We start from the raw sequence: 22,909 nt of genomic DNA, 5'->3' as shown, positions 1-22,909 counted from the left end.
GCTCCATCCCAGCAATGGGCCAATGAGGCCCACTCACACCCACTGTTCAGAGGCAGGAACTGAGGCCCGGCGTGGCTGGGGTGTAGTTGTTACTGAGGCAGGGGTTGGGCTCCATCCTCTCTCCTGGCTCCTGGGCCCTGGGTGGGGAGCAAAGCGGGGAGCAAGGGTGAACAGGCAGAGGAGCAGGACGGTCCCCCAGAATTCTTTGCCCCTCCCCCACAGCATTTCTGGCTGCTGGTCCTGTCCCGTGGGCTGGTGGGCATCGGTGAGGCCAGCTACTCGACCATCGCGCCCACCATCATTGGCGACCTCTTCACCAAGAACACGCGCACGCTCATGCTGTCGGTCTTCTACTTCGCCATCCCCCTGGGCAGGTGAGGATCGGGGCAAGATCCCCTCGGATCTCTGAGCACTCCCTCTCCCTGAAGTTTGGTCCTCTGAGACCTAAACATGCAGCTGGTCAGCCTTGAGAAACACCTGGACCAGTTCCCTGGCTGGCTGGAGCTGGGGGGCGGGGGGCCTCCTAGACGGGCGAGCATGCTCTGCGCCCCGACACCCTGCCCACCCTTCCCTGACTGTGCTGTCTTCTCTGCAGCGGCCTCGGCTACATCACCGGCTCCAGCGTGAAGCAGGCGGCCGGAGACTGGCACTGGGCCTTGCGGGTAAGAACAGCCCCAGACCACCTCTTGCCCAGGGTCACCCAGAGATTCAGGGACTGAGCCCAGGCTGAGACCCAGGCCTCGGCCTGCAGACTTCCCACCTCGTGGGCCTGGGCTCTCCTCCATTCGTCCACTTTGAGGTGTCAGGAGCCAGACGCGCCCCACCACCCTCAGGGGCCCCAGTCTGTGGGGACAGAGGAAATTCCAGGTTCGTGGTGGCACTTCCTGCTTTGAGCTGTGGCACTGTGCTAGGGTGGGGCTGAGACAGGACCTCTGTGTGGGGGCCCCGGGGTCTGGAGCCACTTCCTGTCCTGTAGGAGGATTCAACACAAGTCTGCCAAGGCCCCAGGACAGTGCAATCAGAGGAAACAGAGATCCCCCATCTCGCGAAGGAGAGGAAGCTTAAGACAAAGTGTTTTTTCCTCAAAAGCAGGAAGGAAGCAGCCTCCGTGGAATTTTTTGGTGGGGGGTGGGGGGCGAATGGAGAGGAACTCCCCAGCCCACGGGCTCCCAGGCCTGGTGGGGGTGGGTACAGATTTCCCTGTTCTCATGAGCTGGTGGAGGAGCTGGTATGTTGGAATCCAGGCTCCCAAGATGTGCCGCTTCCATCTGGAGAGAGGCCTGGGGCCTTGGAGATTCTGTTCTCGACACTGGGCAGGATGCAGGGAAGACCCAAAGGGGTCCCTGAGTCTCTGTTCTCCTGGGACCCACATGGGCCCCTCCCAAATGATAACCTACTTGATATCTTAGCTGGAAGTTTCATGCCCAGCCAGTGCCTTCTCAGTCCGCCCCCCCCACCCCCACCCCAACCAGGGTGAGGAGCTGGCCTGGGAATCTTTCCCAGACACAGGGAGGTAGGTAAGAGCTGTCCTCAGGAACTCTCGTCTCCATCATTCCATATGTCTGCCCACCTACCTGTCTTCCTTTTATTCCATCCATCACCCATCATGTATCACCCATCCACTCATCCATCCTCCTGTCTTTCCATGTGTTAATTCATCCTCCCAGCAATCCATCCATCCAACCATTTATCCACCCATCCAACAAACCATCCAAGCATCCATCCATTCCAAGCATCCAAGCATGCATCCGTCCGTCCATCCATCTGTCCATCTCTCTATCAAGCCATCTGTCCTCCCTCCTCTTTCCATCTGACCACCCCTCTCTCCCTTTCATTTTCAGTCCCCTCTCCCATCCTGCCCCTGGTCGGGACAGCTCATGTTGAGCCCCCAAGCCCTTTGTGCTGGCCTCACCCTCAGTGACTTTGCCCAGTCAGGAAGTCTGGGCAGATACTAGCCCAGAAGGGGAGCCTGCGGCCCAGAGAAGGTGTGGCTGGACTGTTCCCCCTTGCTGGTGCAGCAGAGACAAGACAGAGAAAGATGCCTGGGCCCTGGTGTCCTAACTTGGCGTGCCCCGCCCTGCCAGGTGTCCCCCGTCCTGGGCATGATCACGGGAACGCTCATCCTCATCCTGGTCCCGGCCACTAAGAGAGGCCATGCCGACCAGCTCGGGGGGCAGCTCAAGGCACGGACGTCATGGCTCCGAGACATGAAGGCCCTGATCCGCAAGTGAGTGCTGCTGGGAGGGGTCCGGTGGGAAGAGGGAGGGGCGCCGAGAGGAGAGGACCCTGGCTTGCAGGCTGGCCCACCCACCCCGCTCGGCCAGACTCCCTGTCCACAGTGCTGGGGCCACTAGCGTTTAGGGTTCCTGAAGCCCTCGCCCTCAGAGCCCCTAGGGGAGGCATGTGAGGCCTTCTGTCCACGGGGAAGGTGTGAGGGAGACAAGCCTGCGTCCCGGGGCCATCGCCTGGGCCCGACCCCGCCGGCAGCGGGGGTGCCGGCCCCCCGCTCAGTGTCGCCGCCCCGGCCTCTCCCCAGCCGCAGCTACGTCTTCTCCTCCCTGGCCACGTCGGCCGTGTCCTTCGCCACAGGGGCCCTGGGCATGTGGATCCCGCTCTACCTGCACCGCGCCCAAGTCGTGCAGAAGACGGCGGAGACGTGCAGCAGCCCGCCCTGTGGGGCCAGGGACAGGTGGGGCCAGGCCCGGGGCGGGGGCAGGGTGCAGAGGGAGGCGGCCAGCCCCTCGACCCCGGCCCTGCCCTCTAACCTGTGCCCCCGGCCCCTGTCTCCACAGCCTCATCTTTGGGGCCATCACCTGCTTTACGGGTTTCCTCGGTGTGGTCACGGGAGCAGGAGCCACGCGCTGGTGCCGCCTGCGGACCCAGCGGGCCGACCCGCTGGTGTGTGCTGTGGGCATGCTGGGCTCCGCCATCTTCATCTGCCTCATCTTCGTGGCTGCCAAGAGCAGCATCGTGGGGGCCTACGTGAGTGCGGTGGGGGTCCCGGGGCGGTGGGGCAGCTGGGCTCTGGAGCAGGAAATGCAGTCTGACGTGTGCGGGTGGGGGTCCCCCCACCACGGGGAGGCTCCTGTCCTCAGTCCGCCCTTGCTCTGGCCAGGGCTCTGGGTGTCCTTTAGGGCCGTGGGCCTGGCTTGAAGCCTGTAGGTGATCCACAAACTCCCCGCGAGCCTGACTGCCGGGAGTCGGGGGAGGCTTCTGGGGGCTCCCGGCCAGCAGCCGGGGTGCAGGGAGCGGCTTGGGGCCGATGGTGGGGAGGGCGCCCCCCCGATGGTTGCTCTGGTCTCTCCCGAGCAGATCTGCATCTTTGTAGGGGAGACGCTGCTGTTTTCTAACTGGGCCATCACCGCGGACATCCTCATGGTGAGGCAGGCCAGGGTTGCCGTGTGCGGACCGGGGCCTCTTGACTTCTCGGGACAGCTGGGAAGGGCGGGTGAAGGGGTGGGAGAGCCAGCTGGGCTGGTGAGGGGAGAGCGGGGATCAGAGATTTTGGGGTCTGCCTCTGGGCAGGGCCTGGGATCAGGGGCTTGGGCAGGCAGACGGGCAGGATGTGGGGACTGGGGAGGGCGATGTCTGGAGGCTCAGGTTTGTGGCCGGGAGGCTGGCAGTGCCAGGCTGGCACCGAGGTGGTGCTGTGTGCCAGTGCTCCACCCCCAGAGCCTGAGCTGCTGTGGACTCTGCCCTCCCGGCTCAGCCTGGGTCCCAGGCGCGCCTGCCCGAATGCCTGCGGCTGGGCCGGGCGGACAGAGGCCGTCTTCACAGGGCCAACAATGGGCTCCAGACCAGCCCGCCAGGGACAAAGGGCTGTCTGAGTGGCAGCAGGGGCTCGGGTCCTTGGGTGGGGACGGGAGCAGCCTGGGAGGAACTGGGAGGGGGCTGTGGCCTTGATACCAGGTGGCAGTCTGGGGGGCTGGTCTGGAGGGGGGTGACATCTGGTCCTGTCCTCAGGGATCCTCCAAGTCCCTGGGGGAGGATTGGGAGACGGGTATGCAGGGGACCAGCGTTGGGGAGGGTGTCTGGGAGGTGCCAAGCCGTGGGCCCTGGGGGCAGGGGGAGGAAGGGCTCCTCAACGGGGCCACCTTCAGGGCACTTGGGGTTTGGTGCCAGAATATGGGTCAGCCTAGGAGACCAGAGTCTGCCTGGGCGTCGGGCCCTTGCTAGGTCCCCTCCTCCAGGAAGCCTGTCTTGCCCCACCCAAGCTTCCCTGCACATCTGCTTCACCCAGGGGTGTACCCCCGCCCCCCCCACCAGTCCCTGGCGAAAAGGGTGGTGGTGGGAGGTCTGACTCAGCTCTGGCACTCAGCATGGTGCCAGGCGGGGTGGCAGGGGTCACTGCACACGTGGGAGTGAAGGTTGGAGTGAGTCTGTGCGAACCAAGTGCCCTTGGCGGTGGGGAGGACCCCCTCCTTGGCCTCCACCCTCAGGGGCAGCCCCAGCTGCTGACAGGGTTTGGGTCCCAGGGAAATTGTGTCCCATTTTATTAAGTGTCACAGGCAAGTGACTAATTATTCCTGGAAATGGGGCCAGGCCATCCAGGTCTCCCCTCCCCCCCAGTAACTGGGTGCCTGGTGGGCACTGGCTGCTTTCACAGGCTCTCCACAAGGGCTGGTGCTCTGACTAGATGAGGAAGCTGGGCTCGGGGGCAGGGGGGCTGCCCCGGGCACCTGCTGAGGTGACTGCCACCAGCCCCTCTGTGTGGCCTTGGCCCCCCCAGCTTTGAAGCTGCAGCCCCTGTGAGTCAGGGCCTGCTTGGTCTGGCTGGCGTTCCAGCGGCGCTGGCGGTCGGTGCTGAGGGTAAAAGCAGAGGCTCTTTCAGGCGGAGCCCTGCTTCACCATCACCCCTGCCAGCCAGCCCAGGCCTTGGCAGGTCCCCACGGAGGGGAAACCAAGATGGGTCTTTAGCTTGTGGGGAGGTGAGGGCAAGGCTGAGGCCAGGGCTCTGGCTGCAGGGCTGCCACGTGCTATCTGTGTGCCCATGGGCCTCGGTTTCCCTGTGACCAGTGCACTCAGCTCCCCGCCAAGGGTCAAGTGCAGATGCTAAGGCAGCCTAGGCTCAGGAGCTGGGGGGGGGGAGGGGGGGGAGGGGAGGGCCCAGAAGAATGACAGGTCAAGACACCAGGGCAGGACTGAGTCCGAGGCTATGGGAGCTTCAGTATGTCGTGACCCCTGGGATGAAGCCATGTGGGCCCCGACTCTCCCGGCCTCTGACCCGCGGCCTCTCGCACAGTATGTGGTCATCCCCACCAGACGGGCCACCGCTGTCGCCCTGCAGAGCTTCACCTCCCACCTGCTGGGGGACGCCGGGAGCCCCTACCTCATTGGCTTTGTGAGTACTGGGGGCAGGTGGGGTAGGGGTGGGTGCAGGGCTGCGGGAGGTGGCCCTCCCCTGACATCCCCCTGCCCCCCCCCCCCCCACAGATCTCCGACCTGATCCGCCAGAGCACCAAGGACTCCCCGCTCTGGGAGTTCCTGAGCCTGGGCTATGCCCTCATGCTCTGCCCCTTCGTCGTGGTCCTGGGCGGCATGTTCTTCCTGGCCACCGCGCTCTTCTTCCTCGGCGACCGCGCCAAGGCTGAGCAGCAGTGAGTGGGGGTGGGGGTGCGGGTGGACCTGCTGGGACAGCGGAGGCTGACGTGGGAGGGTCACCTGGCTGACAGTTTCCTGCCTCCAAGCCTTCTTGCCCTCGAGATGCTGCCTCCGTCACAAGTGGGAGCCTGTGGTGGCCCCGGGGTGTCTGTGGTGGTCCTCGATGGGTTTTTCTCCGGAATTCACGGTTTTCGGAGCTGGGACTCCACCCCTTCGTGTCCCTCTCATTTTCTGACTTCTTTCTCCTCTCCTCTTTCCTCCTCTCTCTCCTCTCCCCACTCCTGGGCTCTCCCACCTCCCCCTGGGGCTGACGAGGTCCCTGCCCAGCACGTCCGGTCCGCCGGCCCCCGTGATGCGACACCCCAGAGCCGTGCCCGGGCCAGGGCCCCGCTGATCCGCCACCCTGACCCCCGCCCGTCTCTTCCCCAGGGTCAACCAGCTGGTGATGCCGCCCGCATCTGTGAAAGTCTGAGGCAGTGAGTGCGGGCCGGGGGGCTGAGGGTGGGCATGCAGGCCAGGGAGGCAGAGGGTGAGACGCCCTTCGGGAGGGAAGGGGCAGGGTTCGTGGAGGGGGCGCACTCGGCTCGCCAGGGAGGGGTGTTCTGGAAGTAGGAGCAGCTCCTCACGAGTCCCCTCCTGCCTGAGTGCATCCCAACCCTGGGTTTGGTCCTCTTCCTCCTGAAATGTTGCCTGAATTGACTGGTGGACCCAGGGAGGGGGGCAGGCTCCCTCTTCCAGTAAATCAGCTCCCCCTTCCTTCCTCAGAAGCACCGGGGGCATGGGTCAGGGCGGGGACTGGCCAGGAACTCCCTGCTCTGTTCCAGAGTCTGTCCTCCCTGAATCCTCCTAGAGGTGCCCCCTCTGGGCCTGGCCTCTGGGGGCTGCAGTTTCCCAGCAGTGCAAAAGCCAAGGTCACTGCCCCCACCCCCTGGCCCCAGTAGACCCACACCCTTCAGGCCACCAGAGCCCAGAGAAAGGGCGGATGGTGAAGGAGGAAAGCTCTGGAACAGGCCCCACACCTGACCTCTGACCCCTTCCCTCCAGATGCCGCTGGGACAGTGAAGAACCCTTGCTCCTGCCTAGTCTGGGAGGTGTCCCCCGGCACCCCGGCCCTGCTGGGCTGTCCCGAAGCGTTCCGTGTGACCCACAGCTGGGCACCCACCCGCTCTGGTCTGGGACTGCTGAGTGGCCGTGGCTCCAAGAGGCTGTGTCCTCAACTCACCTGCAAGGCTGTGTGTGCTGGAGCCACGCCGTGGGACACAGCCCCAGGCCTGGGTCTGGGCTGCAGGGGCCCTGGGGCCTAGGAAGAAGACAGCCTCCCATGGGTGTGTGGGGAGAGGCTGGCCTGTCCCCGGCGTATGTGATCCTCGGGCAGTCTCTGCCTTCCCCAGATCCCGGGACCAGGAGGCTGGACTTTCCCACACAGCTTGCTGGGCAAGGCACTACCTGCAGCTTTGAAGATCCGACAGCCCCTGGACTGCACCGAGAAGAGGTGGCCCAGGCCTCAAGGCGGCCGTTCCAGCTCTGAGGCTCCACGAAGGGCCTGGCGAGTGAGGACCACAGCCTGTCAGCTGGGCCTCTGACCTCGGGGATGTCGGACTCAACCTGGCAGAGCAGGGCACCCAAGCTGCTGGGCGCTTCCCAGCTTGGCTGGGTGCTCTGGAGAACACTCATCTCCATGGTCTCGGGCCGGCTGTCAGCCTGCAGGTCTCCCAGGTGGAGGACCATCCACGACAGGAAGCTGGCATCACCAGGAGTGAAGGCCCTGCTGGCAGCTACACACCACCTGTGCCCCAGGCTTGTGACTTTTGGGGGTCCCCCATGCCTACCAGGCTCCTTGGATCCACCATGGCACCCCCACTGTCCATCTCCTCCCCGACTTCCCCACCCTCCCCCGCCACCACCCACAGAAGCCAGGAATTGACTCCTGCCCCCAGGCTGGGCCCTTTCCAGGGGCAGCGCCCAGGGGACCATTCCCAGAATCTGTGGGGCAGCGGCCAGGGCTCTGGCTGCCAGAGGAAGCCGCCATCCGCTAAGCTTCCTGTCCCAGGGAATAGCCTGGAGGCAGCTGTGGCACATCGGAAGAGGCCAACACCCAGAGCCACCTCCACACAGCCCAGACTCCCCACCCCCACAGCCGCACACCGGACCCCCGGCTTCCCTGGGTGGAGCTCATCACATCCCCTCTGCTCCACACACTCCCTCCCGGCCCCTGTGCTGTAATCCAAGGTGGTTCTGGTCTGGTGGCCCCGCGTGGCCGGCAGGAGACCCTAAGAACCAGCCAGCTTAGTGTGCTCTGCCCTCAGTTCACTGGCTGGTGTGGTTTCAACGGTGGGTAAGTTGGTGGAATACCCACTCCCCACCAAGCTCTGGGGCACCCTGGGGGGGCTTCCCCCAAAGACCAGCCTGGCCTCCACTCCCACCCCAGCCTCCACTGGGGCCCCAGCAATGTTTTCTTGTTGTACAAGAACCAGGTCCAAGTGTTGCTTCCTCTTCCTTCCGGAAGCCAAACTGCTCCTTTATTTTTTAGAGCTGCTGATTGTGAATCTCAGAGTCTTAAGAGAGAAGCCAAATATATTCCTCTTGTAAATGAAATAAAGCTATTTATGTCAGGCCCTGGCGGCTCCCGCAGCCAAGCAGCCTGGGGGTGGGTGGGGGCACGAGGCGTGGTCACACTTGCCCCCAACCCACCCAGATCCCAGAGCCCTGAGCCCGGCCCACACCCCCCGGGAGCCAAGGTCCCACGTGTGTGCTGTGTCTGAGAGCGGCGGCAGGGCCCAGCCCAGGGCTGGGGTCACTCAGGCCACGACCCCCGCAGCGGGACCTCCTGGCGGGCCGGCAGCAGACGCTACCCCCAGTGCAGACGGTAGAGCCTCAGACAGTGGCGTGTTTATTAAAATCGTGGTGAAAAAATAGGAGTCTCTAGGGCGGGTGGGGACACTCACAGCTTTTGCGCCTTCCTCAGCTGCCCCTTCTTCTTGGCTCCACTCTGGAGGAGGCTGGGGCTCCTGCTGGCCAAAGACAACCTGGACCTTTTCCGGGGTAGCGCGGACGGTGGCGACGTGCCTGAGATCCCCTTTTGGGGCAGATTCTTCTGACGCTTTTTGGCAGCAGGCTCCTCGGGGGTCTCGGGACACACTGGGCTGGCTCCGTTCACCTGGGGCAGCGGCCGACGTTTCTTCTGCAGCTTTGGGGTCTTGGCAGGGGGTCTGGGGCTCAGGGCAGCAGGGTCTGGGGTTGGACTCTTGGCAGCAGGTGCCCCATTCACCTGGGACCGGGCTGGGGCCTTGGTCTTCTTCTTCTTCTTCTTCTTGCTGGTGCGGGGGGGCTGGTCCCCGCTGATGGCTGCTCCCTCCTGCGGGGCACCCTCAGACTCGCGTTTCTTGCGCTTCTTGGTCTCTGGCAAGAACCCCTTTTTCTTCCGCTTCATGCTAACGGGGCCCTGTGTGGCCTCAGGGACTTCCTTGGCATCCTTCTTCTCTGACTTGGGGCGCCTGGGAGGAAGTGAACAAAGTAAGGAATTGTGTGGCGAGGGCAGAGGCGACCTCCGCCTCCGTGGTCCCCACGCTGACCAAAGCTCCCCGCCCTGGGGCGCGCACATCAGAACGTGTGCAACGTGAGGGTCTTCCCAGCCCCTCCCAAGGCGGGGGCCCCCTCTCCTGAACGTACTGGACTCCAAGGAACTTCATGGCCTGCCAGTAGAGGTCATAGAGGCGGCTGGACCCGGCCGAGTGCGCCCCCTGCTGTAGCCTCTGCTGCAGCCTCGGCTGCTGGCCCTGCAGCAGGCCCAGCACGGCAGTCAGGTCCATGGTCAGCTTCTGCAGAAGGGTGGGAGGCTGTGGCTGCAGCGGTGAAGAGAGGCACGGCCTCTCCCCGGTTCCCGGTCCCCATCCTCCCGCCCTGGCCCAGTTATCGCCTCTCGGTGAGCCCTTCTGGACCCTCAGCCAGTCCTGCCTGTACATCACTAGTCTCTCTCATCTTGGGAGGGAAAAGAGCCCCAGGTGCTATGTTCTGTACTCTCCTCGCACAGCCCGAAGGTCCGCCCACCTCTGGGGGCGCCATGTGGTGACCTCAGGGGTGCCAAAGCCCTTCCCGTCTCGTACCTATTGGCTTGTTTCTGAAACCCACTGGCTTTGGAAAACTCTCTCCTGGCTTTTTACTACCACTCCGAGCACAGCTTCTCAGGTCTGCCTGCTGTTCTGCAAGGCCCTGGCCGGCCCCTGCAGCACCCTCTTGGAAGCTTGCCCCCCACTCGGGCTTTGATCAGTGTCTGTGCTAAGGACCCCCAAACCTCTCCCTCTGGGCCAGACTGGGGGAACCAGAGACTTGCCCACAGTTGCCCCCTGAGCGTCTCACCCTCCACACACCGGCCCCGTCTCTGCAGCCTGGAAACCCGGGCTCCCTCCTAACAGCCACGTCCTCCCGTGGTTGCCAGCCCTCCCAGCCCCTTCTCAGCTCTCTTACTGGAGCGGGGCAGAGCAGTGGCAACCGGCTCACCCCGCCCCAGCCAGGCACAGGGTGTGACACCTTCCCGCTCAAACAGAAGCCCAGGTTCCTCAGCCCGGCATCCAGAACCCGCCCCCAAGCCTCTGCAGCCCCAGGCAGGCTGCCGGCTCTACCTGCCTGGCGCCTCTCCCCTGCGCCCAGGCTCACCTCGTGATGGATGCTCCTGAAGACAGTGTTGAGCAGCTCCAGGGAGGACAGCTCCTTCTGGTGCCCCGGCTTGGTCTCAGCCTCACCCAGGGTCCGCAGGGTCTGAGGAGAAGGAGGCCAGGCTGAGCCCCTCCGCAGAGCTGCCCGAAGCCTTTCTCTCTTCCACACGAGAGACCAGGGCCCCGGGGGAGAAAAGTCTCCTGGGGGAGCCTCACACCCACCCCGAGGCGCAGGGTCCGGCAAGGCTCGCCCCTGGGTGCCCAGAGGACCGCTGCCGGCGGGCGGGGGAGGGGAGCCCCACCGCCATTACCTCCGTGACCTTTGCCAAGACCTGGCCCAGCAGCTGCTCCCACTCGGGGTCCTTGAAGCACAGCCTCAGCTCCCGTGTGGGCAGCGTCTTCTGCAGCAGCAGGCAGGCCTGGCTCTGGGGTGGGGGCAACGTGGTCACGCTGGGCCAGGGGTAGGGAACCAGGGGGACCCCACTGTGGGCCCCTGAGCAGGCAGTGCAAGAGGGGCTGCCTCTTGCCCCGGGCCCAGCCTGCCTGGCTGTCACCACAGAAACTCTGGCCCAGCTGTCACCTGCTCCTGGCCCCTCGTCTCAGGCAGGTGGGAGCACGGGTCCGGCAGCTGGACAGGGTTCCCGGCCCTCTGCTAACTCAGTGCACCTTCCTCCAGCACCTCCAGCCCCCTCATCCGACCGCCACCCCCAGGCCTGCCCTGCCGCCCGGGGCTTCCTCTGTGCAGGTCAGAACATGGTCTCTGAGGAGCCGGAGGGCTCGGGCCACATGGGAAGGGCCCCCCACCCCCAGCTACTCTGGGCCTACCGTGGGGGCAGGGCTGGCCAGGTCGGAGACGCAGGGCCCACCCTCTGCCCCCCAGGGCAGCATTCCTGGGCCTCACGAATAGCCCCCCAGACATGGGTCAAGCAGGTAATTCAGATACGGCCTGGGCGGGGATCCGGGAAGCCCCTCACCTGATGGCGGGGCCGCGTGTGGCTTGCCACGTGCTCGACCACGACGGGGAGAAGGTTCTTACAGAGCATCTGCGGAGGCAATAACGGGCCGTGAGGGGGGCCGTGAGGACCGGGCCGAGCAGGGGCCCAAGGGGGCGGCCTGGCCCCACACTCACCGGGTGCCGGGAGAAGAGGCTGAGGAACATGGGAGCCGTGAGCGGGCTGTTGCGCCTGGTCAGGAAGGAGCTCAGCGCCGATGAGTAGATCGGGGTCACGAGGCTCAAGTCCAAGCAGCTGGCAGCCTGCGCCACGTGAGAGAGCTGGTGTGATGCCCGGGAGAGGGAGCAGAGCCTGGGCTGCCTTCAGAAGGCAGAAAGCTGGGTCCCGTGGAAGGCACAGCCTCAACTCCCCATCTATGAAATGGGCAGATGGTCCCGTTGCCTCCCCGGACCTGCTCCCATCTATCAGTGTTGGACTTTCCAGGCCGAGCCTTCCCTGCTCACCTCTGGGTCCTGGGGCTGGGTGCTGGCGTCAGTGCCGGCTTTCTCCTTCTTCTGGGCCTTGCAGGTGGACTTGACCACAGTGTTGCCCTTCAGGACCCGGAGCAGGTAGAGGGAGGCGTTGAAGTAGTAGAGCGAGACGGAGGAGTCGGCCTGGTGGCCTGCCTGCCGCACCAGCCGCTCCAGCTGGGCGTACAGCATCTCCACGCGGTCGCCCACGCTGCGGCAGTAATGCCGGGAGCGGCACAGGTGGTGACTGTGGGGGGGAGGGGGCAGAGCTGGTCACAGGGTCGCCCCCACCCCACCCAAAGCAGAGCCAAGCCCCAGAGCAGGGACGCTGGGTCCCATTTCACAGGCAGGAAAGAAACATCTAAAAGGGGTCTGAGCAAGGCAGCCGGGGGAGGCCCGGGGCCACGCACAGGCCTGCCCTGAGGAAAAGCCGGAGGGAAGCCGGCTCTCTGGGTGAGGCTCCCCCATGGCCAGCACCCCGACCTGCGCCGCAGCCCCGTCTGCACCCGTCTCTCGGGGGATGGGGCCTCCAGGCTTGTGACGCGAAACCGGGGTCTGTGTGCTCAGGGCCCTGCGCCCCTGGGCAGAGCTGGGGTGAGAGCGGGCTGGGGAGTGTGAGCTGGGCCCGGGGGCCGTGAGCTGGGGCGCTGTCTGCAGCACGCCCCCCACGTGCCGTGCCGCACACTCGGGACCCCAGGTCTGAGGCCTCTGTCTCCACCACCTCCCCTGCCCTCCGGAAGGCAGGGCCCCCACCTGGGGCACCTACTCCTGCTGGGCTCCCTGCTCGAGCACAGCCCACCGGCCCACCTTCCTGCTGCAAATGGCTCTGAGGGCCCCCAGTACTGCGAGGGCCAGGCCGCAAGGCCTCTCACGTGCTGGCTGCGTCTGACCGGCTCCGGTCTGGACACAACGTCTGCCCCGCCTGTGGCCTCTGGGCCTGCTGAGCCCCACAGCGGCCCGCACCGCCTGAACCTCTCCCAGACAACCAGTCTGGTTTCCCAACTGCAGAGACCGTGAGCGCAGGGGTGGGGCTGGGGGCCCTGGGGGCCGCGGGTCTGGTGCGGCCCGTGCTGAGTGTCATAGCACAGGTGGGTGAACGAGAGCTGCGCGGCAGCTCCTGCGTGGTGCGGGCCCGGGCGTCCTGGCTCCTACCCTTCCTACCCGGGAAACCCCAGAGGCCCGGCTGCCGCGGGGCCGCCCGCGCTCACCTGAAGATGCGGGCCGTCTTGTGCAGCAGGTCCTGCTCCTGCTTCGCGCTGCTGGTGCGCAGGCTGCGCCGGATGATGTGCAGCAGCGGCTCGAGCAGCTCCAGGACCAGGGGGTTCTCGGGCTGCTTGGTCACCAGCACCTCGACGAGGTCCAGGACCTGCGGTCGGCAAGGCTGGGCTCAGCCAGGTGTGTGTGGGCGGCAGCCGCGGGAGGGGTGGAGCCGCGGGGGGGGTGGAGCCGAGGCAGGGGTGGCACCTCGGGACGGGTGGAGCCTCGGGAGGGGTGGAGCCGAGGCAGGGGTGGAGCCTCGGGACTGGACCTGTAAGTCCCGCCCTCACCCTGATCTGGAAGTCCCGCCGGAGCGTCTTCTCCTTCTGCAGCTTGTTCTTTTCGTCCCTCCGGGCCTGGATGCGCAGCTTCTGCTCGGCAAAGAGGCTGGCCAGGTTCTTGTCCAGGGCCATCATGGCCTCGTCCTCCAGCTCCTCGGCCTCATCGTCCTCGCCGTCTGCTCCGCCCTGAGGGACGGATGCCTGTGAGCAGCCCGGCCTCGGGTGGGAGACGCAGACGGATGCAGGGCTCCCAGCCCGGCCCCTGCTCACCAGCGCCTTCCCTGCCTGCAGCACCGCCATCAGCTGCTCCCGGAAGCCCTGGTCCACGTCCCCGTCCAGCTCCTCCTCGTCGCTCTCCTCGTCGCTCTCCGCCTCGCTCTCCGAGTCCTTGCTGCCCTTGTTGTCCTCGCCGTCCTCTGAGCTCCTGTCCTGCGGGTGGGCTGTGTGTCAGGCCTCCCACCGCGTGTCCGCGCACCCTCCCTGCCCCCCACGGCAGGTACCTCCGCATCCCCCGGCGGCCGCCCCTCGGAGTCATCCGTGACCACCACGCTGTCGTCCTCGTCCTGGCCCTCCTCGGGGCTGAGCACCTGCGGGGGTTCCCAGGTGGCTGCCGCATCTGTTGCTCTGGCCCCTCACCCTCACTTGGACCCCCAGGACCTCTCAACTGCATTTCCTGACCGTGGCCGTCCAGTGTTGGCCAAAGGTCCCCATTGCAGGGAGGAAAAGGGAGCCCAGGAGAGCAAGCCGCTCCCTCCAGCGCCTCCCTGAGAGCTGCCCAGCCCTCGGCACACCCTGGGTCAGGACGCACAGCAGGAGACCTCGAAGGAGGCCCCCCCCCCCCCCCCCCCGCAGGTTACAGTCAGGACCAGGGGGCCACGCGGCAGCCCTGGAGCAGCCTGATGCTTGGAGAGCCCCATCCTGGGACCCATTTCCCCAGAGGCCCCAACTCACATCCAGGATGAGCTGCAGGGCACAAGGGGTCAGGTGGGAGCAGACGTGGCTGAACACGCTCCGGGCCACCTGGCGCATCAGGTGGCTGGGCTGGGCCAAGAGGGCCAGCAGGATCTCCACCAGCACCTCCACCCACGGCGGCTCCTGGGGGTCTGCCAGCAGGGACAGGGCTGAGTCCCCGGTGCCGGGTCCCTACTGCCTGCCCACCCCCACCCCTCCCCCCGCCCCAGGGAGGACGACCCACGGGTGGTGGTGGCCTTGGAGCGGGTCCGGCGGGGCTTCTCCCCCAGGCTCTTCTTGATGCAGGTCTGGATGTCGCCCAGGAGGTCGCAGCTCTCTGCAGGGGACTGTGCAGGACAGGACAGAAGTCAGGAGCCAGGCCCCGTTCCCAGCCTTGGCTGGGCCGGGAGATGAGGGTGGCCAAGCGGGAGGAGCTGGCGTCTGAGGCCTAGAAGACTCCAGACTGCCCTGGGCAGTCACCCTCACCATCCAGAGCAGAGGATGCCAGCCAGACCCCAGGGGCAGCCCAAGAGCTGATGACCTTTCACACCTCACGTGAGGGCACGGGGTCTGAGAGCCCTCAGAGAACATAAAGCCCGACCTCCCCACCGGTGCCCAGAGCAGCAGAGAGCCTGACAAGGCCGGGTCAAGGTCACAGGGCGCCAGTAGGTCCCAGCCTCCTGATCTGCAATTCTAGATTTCTCCTCCCATACCAGGCTCAACATTGTTACACAGGAAGAACGGAAAATCACTGATTTTAACAAACTTAATTTAAACCAATTGAAGCCTATCTTGCTGGGGGATAAGCTCAGACTCCAGCCACCAACCAGTGAGTTGAAAATAACACCTGTGTGACCGGTGGCACCGAAAAGGCAGACTTTCTCCCCGTAATGCAGCAGGGCAGCTTCAGTGTTTGGGGCAGGGGTGGTGGAAGGAAGGCCACAACAGGGGCCAAAGCCCTGGCCATCTCTGCCGCCAGCTCCCTGGCTGCGGCCAGGTACCCTTTACCCGAGTCAAGCTTGGAGGTCCCAGGACCTGAGCAGGTCCCCATCAGAGGCCGTGCCAAGGATCGGAAGGGGCATTGTGGCCGACTGTTACCCACACGGCTCGTCTACGAGCTGGGCTGAGTGCCCGAGGCCTAGAAGCAAAAACCTCAGCCAGGAGGCCAGAAGGGAGTCCCGTCTCCTCAGACTACTTAAGATGTGAAGCAGCCCCATAAGGGTCCACACAACGCAAGAGGAAAACCTTCAGAGAAACCAGGGTTCAGAGCCAGGAAGAAACCACGAGGGTCAAAAGAGCCGCTAGCACGAAGCTCCAAACCTGGTTGAAGCTTCTTGGTGGAGAGAATAAAAAAGGAGACAAAGCTGGTTCTAGGGAACCCATTATGAGAAGAGGTATGAGTGACAGGGTGAGGAACATAGTGACAGGGCACAGAACTCCACGTGGGGAGCACCGGACAAAAACACGCTACTCTCGACCCGCTAACTGTGGATCCCGGGTATGTGAGAGTTCAACAGAAAAATCGGGACCTCACTTCTAAAGACAGACAGAAGAACTGCCCCCATCAGTGACGGGTATGCCCAGAGCCAGACCCCCTCCCTCCTTTACATCCATCACCTCTGGGCAGTAAGGCAGTTTTGGGAGGTCCTGTGGGATAGTGGCATTAGATCCCTATGGCTGAATCCTAGCCAACAGCTGTGTGGCCTGGGGTAAGTTACTTAACCTCTCTGAGTCTGTTATCCCACCTATCAAAAAGGAAGTGCCTGCCTCAGAACTGTGGGGATTACAAATAAGGGAGGTGGCATGGAGAGCTCAGGATGTACCTGGTGTGGGATAAGTGGATAGAACAATTACTCCTTGGGTTTTAATTCCAGCCAGGAGCAGTCAGCCTAGGAAACCTGCCCACTTCAACTCCCCAGAGCCTCTCCTGGCCGCTGCAGACCCCAGGTCTATAACCCCCTCCCTTCCATGCCGCCGTACCTTGAAGAGGTGGATGCCCACTAGAAGTAGCAGGTGCTGAAAGGCAGTGGCCTTGGCCTTGGCCTCTGAGGACTGGGCCTCCAGTTCTTTCAGAGTCTTCAGCATCCTGGGTGAGATAAGCCCGCTCTCAGGTCACTGTGGCCAATGTCAGACCCCAAAGCATCCCGCCCAGGCTGGGGCAACCGCGCCCTCTCACCGGTCCCAGGCCTGGCGCTGCTGCGTGGTGAAAGGCGTCAGGAGAACCACGTTGCGGCCATGGCTCAACAGCAGGTCTGCGAACTGCACCAGGTGGTAGGTCCAGGGCCGCCCATCCTGCGTCTGCTCCGGCACCTGCCTGAACTGCGTGCTGAGGGTCTGCAGCAGGCTGGTGGTGGTGGTGATGGGTGGGGGGGTCAGGGTCACCGGCTTGACCCACTGGAACTCTTTGGGCCTCAGCTTAGAACTGAGGCAGCAGCGTCCCCAAGGCCACCTTCCCTGCCACGCGCCCACCCTCAGACCTCTCACAGACTGCCCAGGGCCCACCTGAAGAAAGCACTGCCCACCACCTCCCGGGTCCGGCTGTCCAGGGGGTGGGAGAAGCGCTGCTCGGTCTCCGGGATCTGGGATGTGGGCTTCTTGGTCTCGAAGAACGAGTGGAAAAAACAAAACCTGGGGGGAAGAAGAACCCGTGTTACCTCGGGGTCATTGCCACCATTCTGACCAGCCCATCCTTGGGGGGCCTCACCGAGGGCCTGGTGCCACAAGGCGATGATGAGAGGGGACCTTTCTCAGGTCAGGATCCCCAGCAGAACAGAGCCTAGCCCGAACTGGGGAGAGGGCCAGCATCCCTCCCTCAGAACTGAGACACGAAGCTGTGTGGCCTCGGCCAGGTCACCACTGCTTCTGCTCCTCCTGGGGCTGCAGTGAGGGCGGGAGGAGTGCCTGGTAGAGGCGGCGGCGAGGCCTCCCCTGCACTGTCGACGCACAGAGCACAGAGGCGTCTGGGGAGTGTGGAGCCAGCCCGAGCCCTGGAGGCCCCTGCAGCCCTGCAGGCCCGGGGTACCCCCCTTCCGAGGGCTCCCAAGGAATTTCCCTACATCTTCTCCTGCCCAAGGGGCAAGGATGACTTGACCCCCAGGCTTCTGGCTCCAGGGGGACCCAAACTAGGATCAGACGAGAGGCCGCCGCACCCGCAGGGAGCTGGGGTCCAGGCACATCCCGTGACGGTACCTGGCCACCTCCTCCACCAAGGCCTCCTCCTTCTCCGCGTGCAAGTTGTCCACGAGGCTCACCAGGCGAAGGATGACCCACTTCCGCAGCCGGAACATGGCTCGCTCAGGCCTGCGGGCGGGAGGCAAGTCCCGGAAGCTTAGAGATGGCGAAAACGGTGCCCCCTTGCCCCGCCTTGGAGACGGGAAAACCAACCAAGATCCCCCAACGCCCTTATCACCAGCACGGGGCCACGCGTGAGGAAACGGGCCTTTAAGAGGGAGGGCTCGGCCCCTCCCCTCCCCTCCCGGGGAACCCCGGTTCTGTGGGAGGAAGGGAGGGTCCAGGCCTTCGGGCCCAGCGGGCCCTCCCCGCCAGGCCCACTCACCCGTGGAACGACGTGTCCTGGGTTTTCTTCTGGTTGTTGGTGCTGAAGTCCACCAAGGAGTCCAGGTCGGGCTGCACAAACATGTCCCGCAGCCAGGCCACGTAGCCCTTGAGGGCGGGGGGACTCAGGAACTGTGTGACCCGCCAGAAGGTAGGCACGACGGGGAGGCCCTGGTTGGTGATGGACGTGAAGGCCACCACCAGGGCCAGCTGCCGCTCGGGGTCATCCTGGCAGCCATTCAGGAAGGCCCCCACGTACTCGCTCATCTCTGGAGCAAACTTGAACTGGCTCGGGAGCTGCGAGAGTCGGGCACGGCGCTGGGGTCACCGGCCGGGAGGGGCCCGACACCCCCGGCCTCTTGTGCAAGAGGCCACACTGGGGCCCAGGAAGTCCCCTCCCTGTACCCCCTGGGTCACCCGGTCGCCCCAACATTTAATCCTTGTAACAACCATTGCTCTGGGCCCCTCTAGTTGTTCTGCAGATGAAAACGAGACACAAAAGAGCTTGGAAGTAACTTCTGAGGGTCCCAGGGCTCCAGGTGGTGCAGCTGGGATCTGGCCCCAGCCCGTCTGGTCCCCCAGCCCGTGCTCTGTACTTTCTAAGCCTGTCCTTCACCTGGAAGAGGGGCGTGGCAGCTCTCCAAAGCTGGCTGTAAAGATGGAGTGAGCTAGTAACAATGCCGGCAAGCCGGGCGGCACTTCCTGTGCCCCGGGCACTGCTTTAAGGGCCGGTGAATGTTAGCCTGATTACCCTCACACGACTCCAAGGAAGGTCCTGCTCCTCTCGTCTCATGGACAAGCAGAGGCAGGCCCAGAAGAAGGGAAGCCACCTGCGGAAGGTCACACAGCTAGCTGCAGTGGCGTCGGGACCGGAGCCTGGCAGCCTGGTCCCTGATTCCGTGCTCTTAACCACTGCTTCATTCTCCTGTCAAGCGCTGAGCTTACTGTGGGGCGCACGGGCAGTGCTCAGAACAGCATCAGTGATGATGACTATTCTCACCGTAACACACACTGGGGGTGGCGGGAGGTCTGGGCAGACCGCTGGCTGTACATGCTTCTGCTGAGGGGCCTGAGGACAGAAGGGCTGACCCGACCACACTCCGTTCAGAGGGGAAGACAGGGGTGCGAGGTGGGGGGATCGGCCCTCAGGTAGCTCACTTTATCCAGAGAGGAGGGACACCTGGGTCCCAGGCCCCTCCCAACAGGAGCCGTGCTTGCCCATCCCAGGCAGGACCACAGACACCAAAAGCAACCCTCTTTTCCGGAAGCTGGCTGACCCCCGAGGCGACGTGCCCCTCCTTCTTGGCAGGAAGCAGCCCAGTTGCCGGACCCTTTCTGGAAGGGTTGGGCTACGGGGATGGAGGTGGGTGGCACCCACCTTAGCAGTGACCATGTGCTCCCCGTAATGTCGGATCAGGTCCCCCTGCATCACCAGCTGCAGCTGCTCCTTGGAGAGCAGGGGCAGGGCCGCGCCCAGCAGGCGAAAACACAGGTAGCTAAGGGGGCGCAAGACAGAGCCTGGTCAGAACCCTGGGTCCCCTGGCCCATCCCTGCTTAACGAATGAGAGAGGGGATGGAGAGTGGCCAAGCGCCCACGCACCTGGCCGGCCAGAACTGCTTCTTCAGGAGCCCTTGCTCCACAACCTCCTTCCAGAACCGTGGGAACTTGTCCTCCTGGATGGCCAGGCGGAGCAGGTCCAAAGCCACGGCGGGCAGCTTGCGTTCCTTCTTCACCGAGGTGGCCGCCATCTTCAACACAGTCACCAGCCTGCAGAGGAGGGTGGAGGGGACTCAGGGGACACTCCCGAAATGGACAAGGGCCAGGTGCCTGGGGCCACACGGATACCTGACCCCAGGCCATGGCGCAAACCTGGGGATGGAGAGGCACTAGGGAGCCCATCCGCCCACCTCCCTCACACCTGGGGATGTTCTCATCCGAGAACAGGTTGACCGGTCCCATCAGCTTCTCCAGCTTCTTGGGCACCTTCTGCTGCGCCAAGAGGAAGAGCTCCAGGTGCTCGGGGGAGCCAAGTACTGAATTCAAGTCGGCCTTGAGGACCTTTGGCAGGACCTCCTGCAACATGGACTCTGGGACCTGGTGTGGGGAGACAGGCTGAGGGAGGAGGGCCCCCTCACGGCACCCTTTGTCTCTCCCGCTGTGGGGTGAGTGAACCCTTTGGGCCCTGTTCTACCTGCCCGGTTCCCATGAGGCCCCTGGCCCAGTGCCAGCCTGAGAAGGGACAGCCACAATCCACCTTGCCAGGCATCACCATCACCAGAGGGTATTTCTTAAAAAGCTCAAATTCCCAAGTCCCTGGAGCTGGGTTTGAAATAAACACCCCACTGATGCTAACTGGCCCAGGACTGCCCTTTCAATTATTCCTTTTTTGCAGGACTAGCCCTTTTCTTATACAAGAAGCCCCAAGTGAATAGCTAGGATTCGAATTCAGGTCCTTCTGGCCCTTGGCCTGGGACGTGCCAGTCCCTGCCTTTTCCTCAGTAGCACAGGATTCTAGGTACTAGCCCACCTCCATTTCCCAAGTAGGGCAGTGGGGACCCCCGGGGCCAACTCTGCCCAAAATAACAATGGCACACGTGTATCACCCGCTGGGCACATGGCAGGCACTGCTCTACAACTGCACTGTCCAATGGTGCAGCCACCGGCCACACGTGGACACTAAGCACTCAGAACACGCTAATCTGAATGGAGGTGCCATGGGTGAAAAACACCGGATCTTGGAAACTTAGAAGAACGTAAAACACCTGCATAGTTTCTTTTATACCAACCGCACAATAATACTTCAGACACAGTAGGCTAAATAAAACATGTTACTAAACCGCACCTATTTCTTTCTCACGTTTTAAACACAGTTACTATAAAACACCAAGTCCCACACATATTTTCGCGCGACAGTGCTGCATGTCCCTGTGTTAACTCGCGTCTTCTCCACATTCCTCTGTATATTGGGGCAGCGTTACCCAAGGCCCCACGGCTGGTAAGCCCATACCTGAGAGAGGATGTCCACCAGGGCCTTCTGGGGCTGCTCCTGCAAGTGGTTGTAGTGCTGGCCCAGGGCCTGCAGCAGCTTCACCGACTTCATCAGTGCCTCCGAGTCCTGGGACCCCCAGAGGCAGACAGGGTGTGAGCAGGACGTGCCACGCGCCCCCACCACTCCAAGCCAGCCCCCATACCCCCAGACCCCCCGAAGCTCTTACCTTCACCAGCCTGCCAGACTGAAAGAGGGCTAGCACCCCAAACAGGTTTCCAAAGAGGGCAGGTCTCACCATCCCCTAGAAAAGGATTCCAGGCACTGGTGAGAAGGGGCCAAGCATACCCCACCCCGGGGCTGCGGAGCTCCCCGGGGCCCCTGACGCTCACCTTCTTAACCTTCTGCAGGTCATACTTCTCCTGGATCTGCTGCAGGATACTGCACAAGGGGATGTCTTCGAAAGACTGTAACAGCTGCCAGAAGGAAGAGAGGGGCTCGGAGGAGTGGCCCGGCCACATCCCAAAGACCTCAACCTCCTCCCACTTCTCCCTTGGACTTCTGCCCAGAGGCCTTGGGTCTCTGTTCCCACCCCAAGCATGCCTCTGAAGCAGCCTCCCCGCCTCTGAGTGGTGCTAGTGATGGGATACAGCTGTGAATGGAGCTGAACCTGGCCTCCCTGCCCCATGCCCAGCTGGGGTTCGGAAAGCACTTCCTTTGGCCCCTAGGTTACTCGACCGTGATTCCCAAACACCGTGTCCCCACAGCCTGCTCTGAGCTCCCCCCAGGCTGATCCTCAAGGACTGGGTCTCTACAGCCCTTCCATCTGTTCAAGCTCCTTAGAGGTGGCCTATAATTAGCTGAGTGCCCCTTGGGAGAAGAGGGCCCCGAACCCTGCAGAGGTAAGAGGATCCACCCCAAAGCGTACTGCCCCCAGTAAATGTACCTTAGAGGCCAGTCAACCCAGGCACCCAAAAGCAAACTCAGCCTCGAACTCCACCTGCCTGGGCTTCTCTGCAGACAGGCCTTGCTCAGGCAATTTTCTCCGCGTCCACGTGGGGACACCTCCCAGATGCCACCCCACCAACTTCTCCGCTGCCACTTCCCCAGCAGCTGAGACATCTGCCCTTCTCACTCCCCACTGCTGTGACCAGCACGGCTGGACCCCTTCCCGGAGCCACCACCTCACCTGTGCCAGGGCCAGACTGTAGCAGGGCCGGGCTGTTTCCCGTCCACCCCCGAGCCCAGTGATTAGGCGCTTCAGGGCGTACTTCATTTCGGATGATTCCTGAAGAACCAAACACATCCCCAGGTGGACTAGTGAGAAGAATCCTCCGGCCCCCGCCCATCCCGGCCCCTCGGCGCGCGCTCACCTGGGCAGCCAGGTTCGCGACCACGTGACCCCGGGCCCAACTCCCGGGGCCCGCCACTACATCTCTGCCGCGATCTATGCAGCCCCCTGCCCCAGACCCCGCCACCATACCTTTGGCCTTGAGCGGAGATACTCCAGCAGCTTCTCCGTGGCCTCAAGCCGCGTCTCCTGCTGCGGCTTCGCAATGTCCCAGAAGAAGTCCAAAAACTCGCGGCTGTGCTTGAGCAGGCCATGACGGTCGGCAGGCCGGGCGCCACTCTTCGAGGCCTCTCCTGGAGCCACAGGCTCAGCGACTTCCACACTCTCCGGCTCCGCCATGCTCGTCGAACACGTGGGCTCTGAAGCCTGCCTCTTCCAGGTCGGGTCGCTTCGCATGCGCACTGACTTGGGTCAGCTGGGGGCGGAGCCGGCGGGGCGGGGGCGGAGCCGGCGGGGCGGGGGCGGAGCCGGCCGGGGCGGCCCGGCTCTTCCGTTGTCAAGGAGATCAGGAGTTTGCATTTTATTCTGATTGTGATGGGAAATCAATGGAAGGTTTTGTGCAGGGACAAGCCTTGATCCTATTTACACGTTTATCCTGCTACTGTGTGGAGGATGGATTCTAGGAGAACAGAGTAGAAGCAGGACAAGTTGGATTGGACCAAGGTAATGTGAGAAAATTCCAGCTAAATTGGAGCTGGTAGTGGGTGATGAAAAAGAGAGGGATGCTAGGTTTGGGGCTAACATAAGTGGGTAGATTGTGGTACCATTTGAGCTGGGGGAAGGATTCTTTGTTGGGGGGAGCGGCGAGGGGG

The 22,909-nt window shown here is 63.6% G+C and overlaps 2 protein-coding genes across 3 annotated transcripts in view; one reads left to right on the top strand and one right to left on the bottom strand.

Moving 5' to 3' along the window:
• SPNS2 (SPNS lysolipid transporter 2, sphingosine-1-phosphate) overlaps window positions 1–6,785 on the top strand; it is a 34,183-nt gene extending 27,398 nt beyond the window's left edge. The window contains exons 4-13 of one of the 2 annotated variants that reach the window (XR_009049913.1): window positions 223–374; window positions 596–662; window positions 2,085–2,227; window positions 2,537–2,689; window positions 2,793–2,982; window positions 3,313–3,378; window positions 5,243–5,341; window positions 5,434–5,597; window positions 5,917–6,077; window positions 6,646–6,745. Coding sequence is in view for 1 of the 2 variants with exons in the window: in XM_057714427.1 (XP_057570410.1) it covers window positions 223–374; window positions 596–662; window positions 2,085–2,227; window positions 2,537–2,689; window positions 2,793–2,982; window positions 3,313–3,378; window positions 5,243–5,341; window positions 5,434–5,597; window positions 6,031–6,073 (1,077 nt within the window). In the remaining variant the exon portion in view is untranslated. Of the gene's footprint in view, window positions 1–222; window positions 375–595; window positions 663–2,084; window positions 2,228–2,536; window positions 2,690–2,792; window positions 2,983–3,312; window positions 3,379–5,242; window positions 5,342–5,433; window positions 5,598–5,916; window positions 6,078–6,645 lie in introns of both variants that reach the window. The other variant, XM_057714427.1, reaches the window with a different exon arrangement.
• Window positions 6,786–8,474: 1,689 nt separating this feature from the next.
• On the bottom strand, window positions 8,475–22,487 carry MYBBP1A (MYB binding protein 1a). Its single transcript, XM_057714421.1, has 26 exons — window positions 22,230–22,487; window positions 21,936–22,034; window positions 21,139–21,222; window positions 20,976–21,050; window positions 20,768–20,875; window positions 19,679–19,854; window positions 19,360–19,527; window positions 19,138–19,255; window positions 17,761–18,056; window positions 17,394–17,504; window positions 16,707–16,832; window positions 16,381–16,548; window positions 16,185–16,290; window positions 14,449–14,551; window positions 14,205–14,356; window positions 13,754–13,840; window positions 13,524–13,682; window positions 13,263–13,439; window positions 12,924–13,081; window positions 11,710–11,962; window positions 11,383–11,508; window positions 11,228–11,296; window positions 10,565–10,678; window positions 10,255–10,356; window positions 9,271–9,419; window positions 8,475–9,095 (listed from the first exon to the last, which is right to left on the bottom strand). Exons 1-26 carry the CDS (start codon window positions 22,434–22,436, stop codon window positions 8,543–8,545), a joined length of 4,044 nt encoding a protein of 1,347 aa, XP_057570404.1. The 5' UTR covers window positions 22,437–22,487; the 3' UTR covers window positions 8,475–8,542.
• Window positions 22,488–22,909: the final 422 nt, after the last annotated feature.

This window comes from Hippopotamus amphibius, chromosome 17 (assembly GCF_030028045.1).
Source record: "Hippopotamus amphibius kiboko isolate mHipAmp2 chromosome 17, mHipAmp2.hap2, whole genome shotgun sequence".
In the NCBI taxonomy this organism is placed as follows: Eukaryota; Metazoa; Chordata; class Mammalia; order Artiodactyla; family Hippopotamidae; genus Hippopotamus; species Hippopotamus amphibius.
Note: the sequence above shows the minus strand (reverse complement) of the source record. Positions and strands in the feature narration are given on the sequence as shown.

Excerpts from the sequence above, each read along its gene's own strand:
- MYBBP1A (XM_057714421.1), bottom strand. The coding sequence starts at position 22,436 with ATGGCGGAGCCGGAGAGTGTGGAAGTCGCTGAGCCTGTGGCTCCAGGA. Across the intron at positions 17,505-17,760 it reads CAGGACACGTCGTTCCACGG|GCCTGAGCGAGCCATGTTCC; the intron begins GTGAGTGGGCCT and ends TCCCGCCCGCAG. Across the intron at positions 13,082-13,262 it reads GGCGGGACTTCCAGATCAGG|GTCCTGGACCTCGTCGAGGT; the intron begins GTGAGGGCGGGA and ends TGCCGACCGCAG.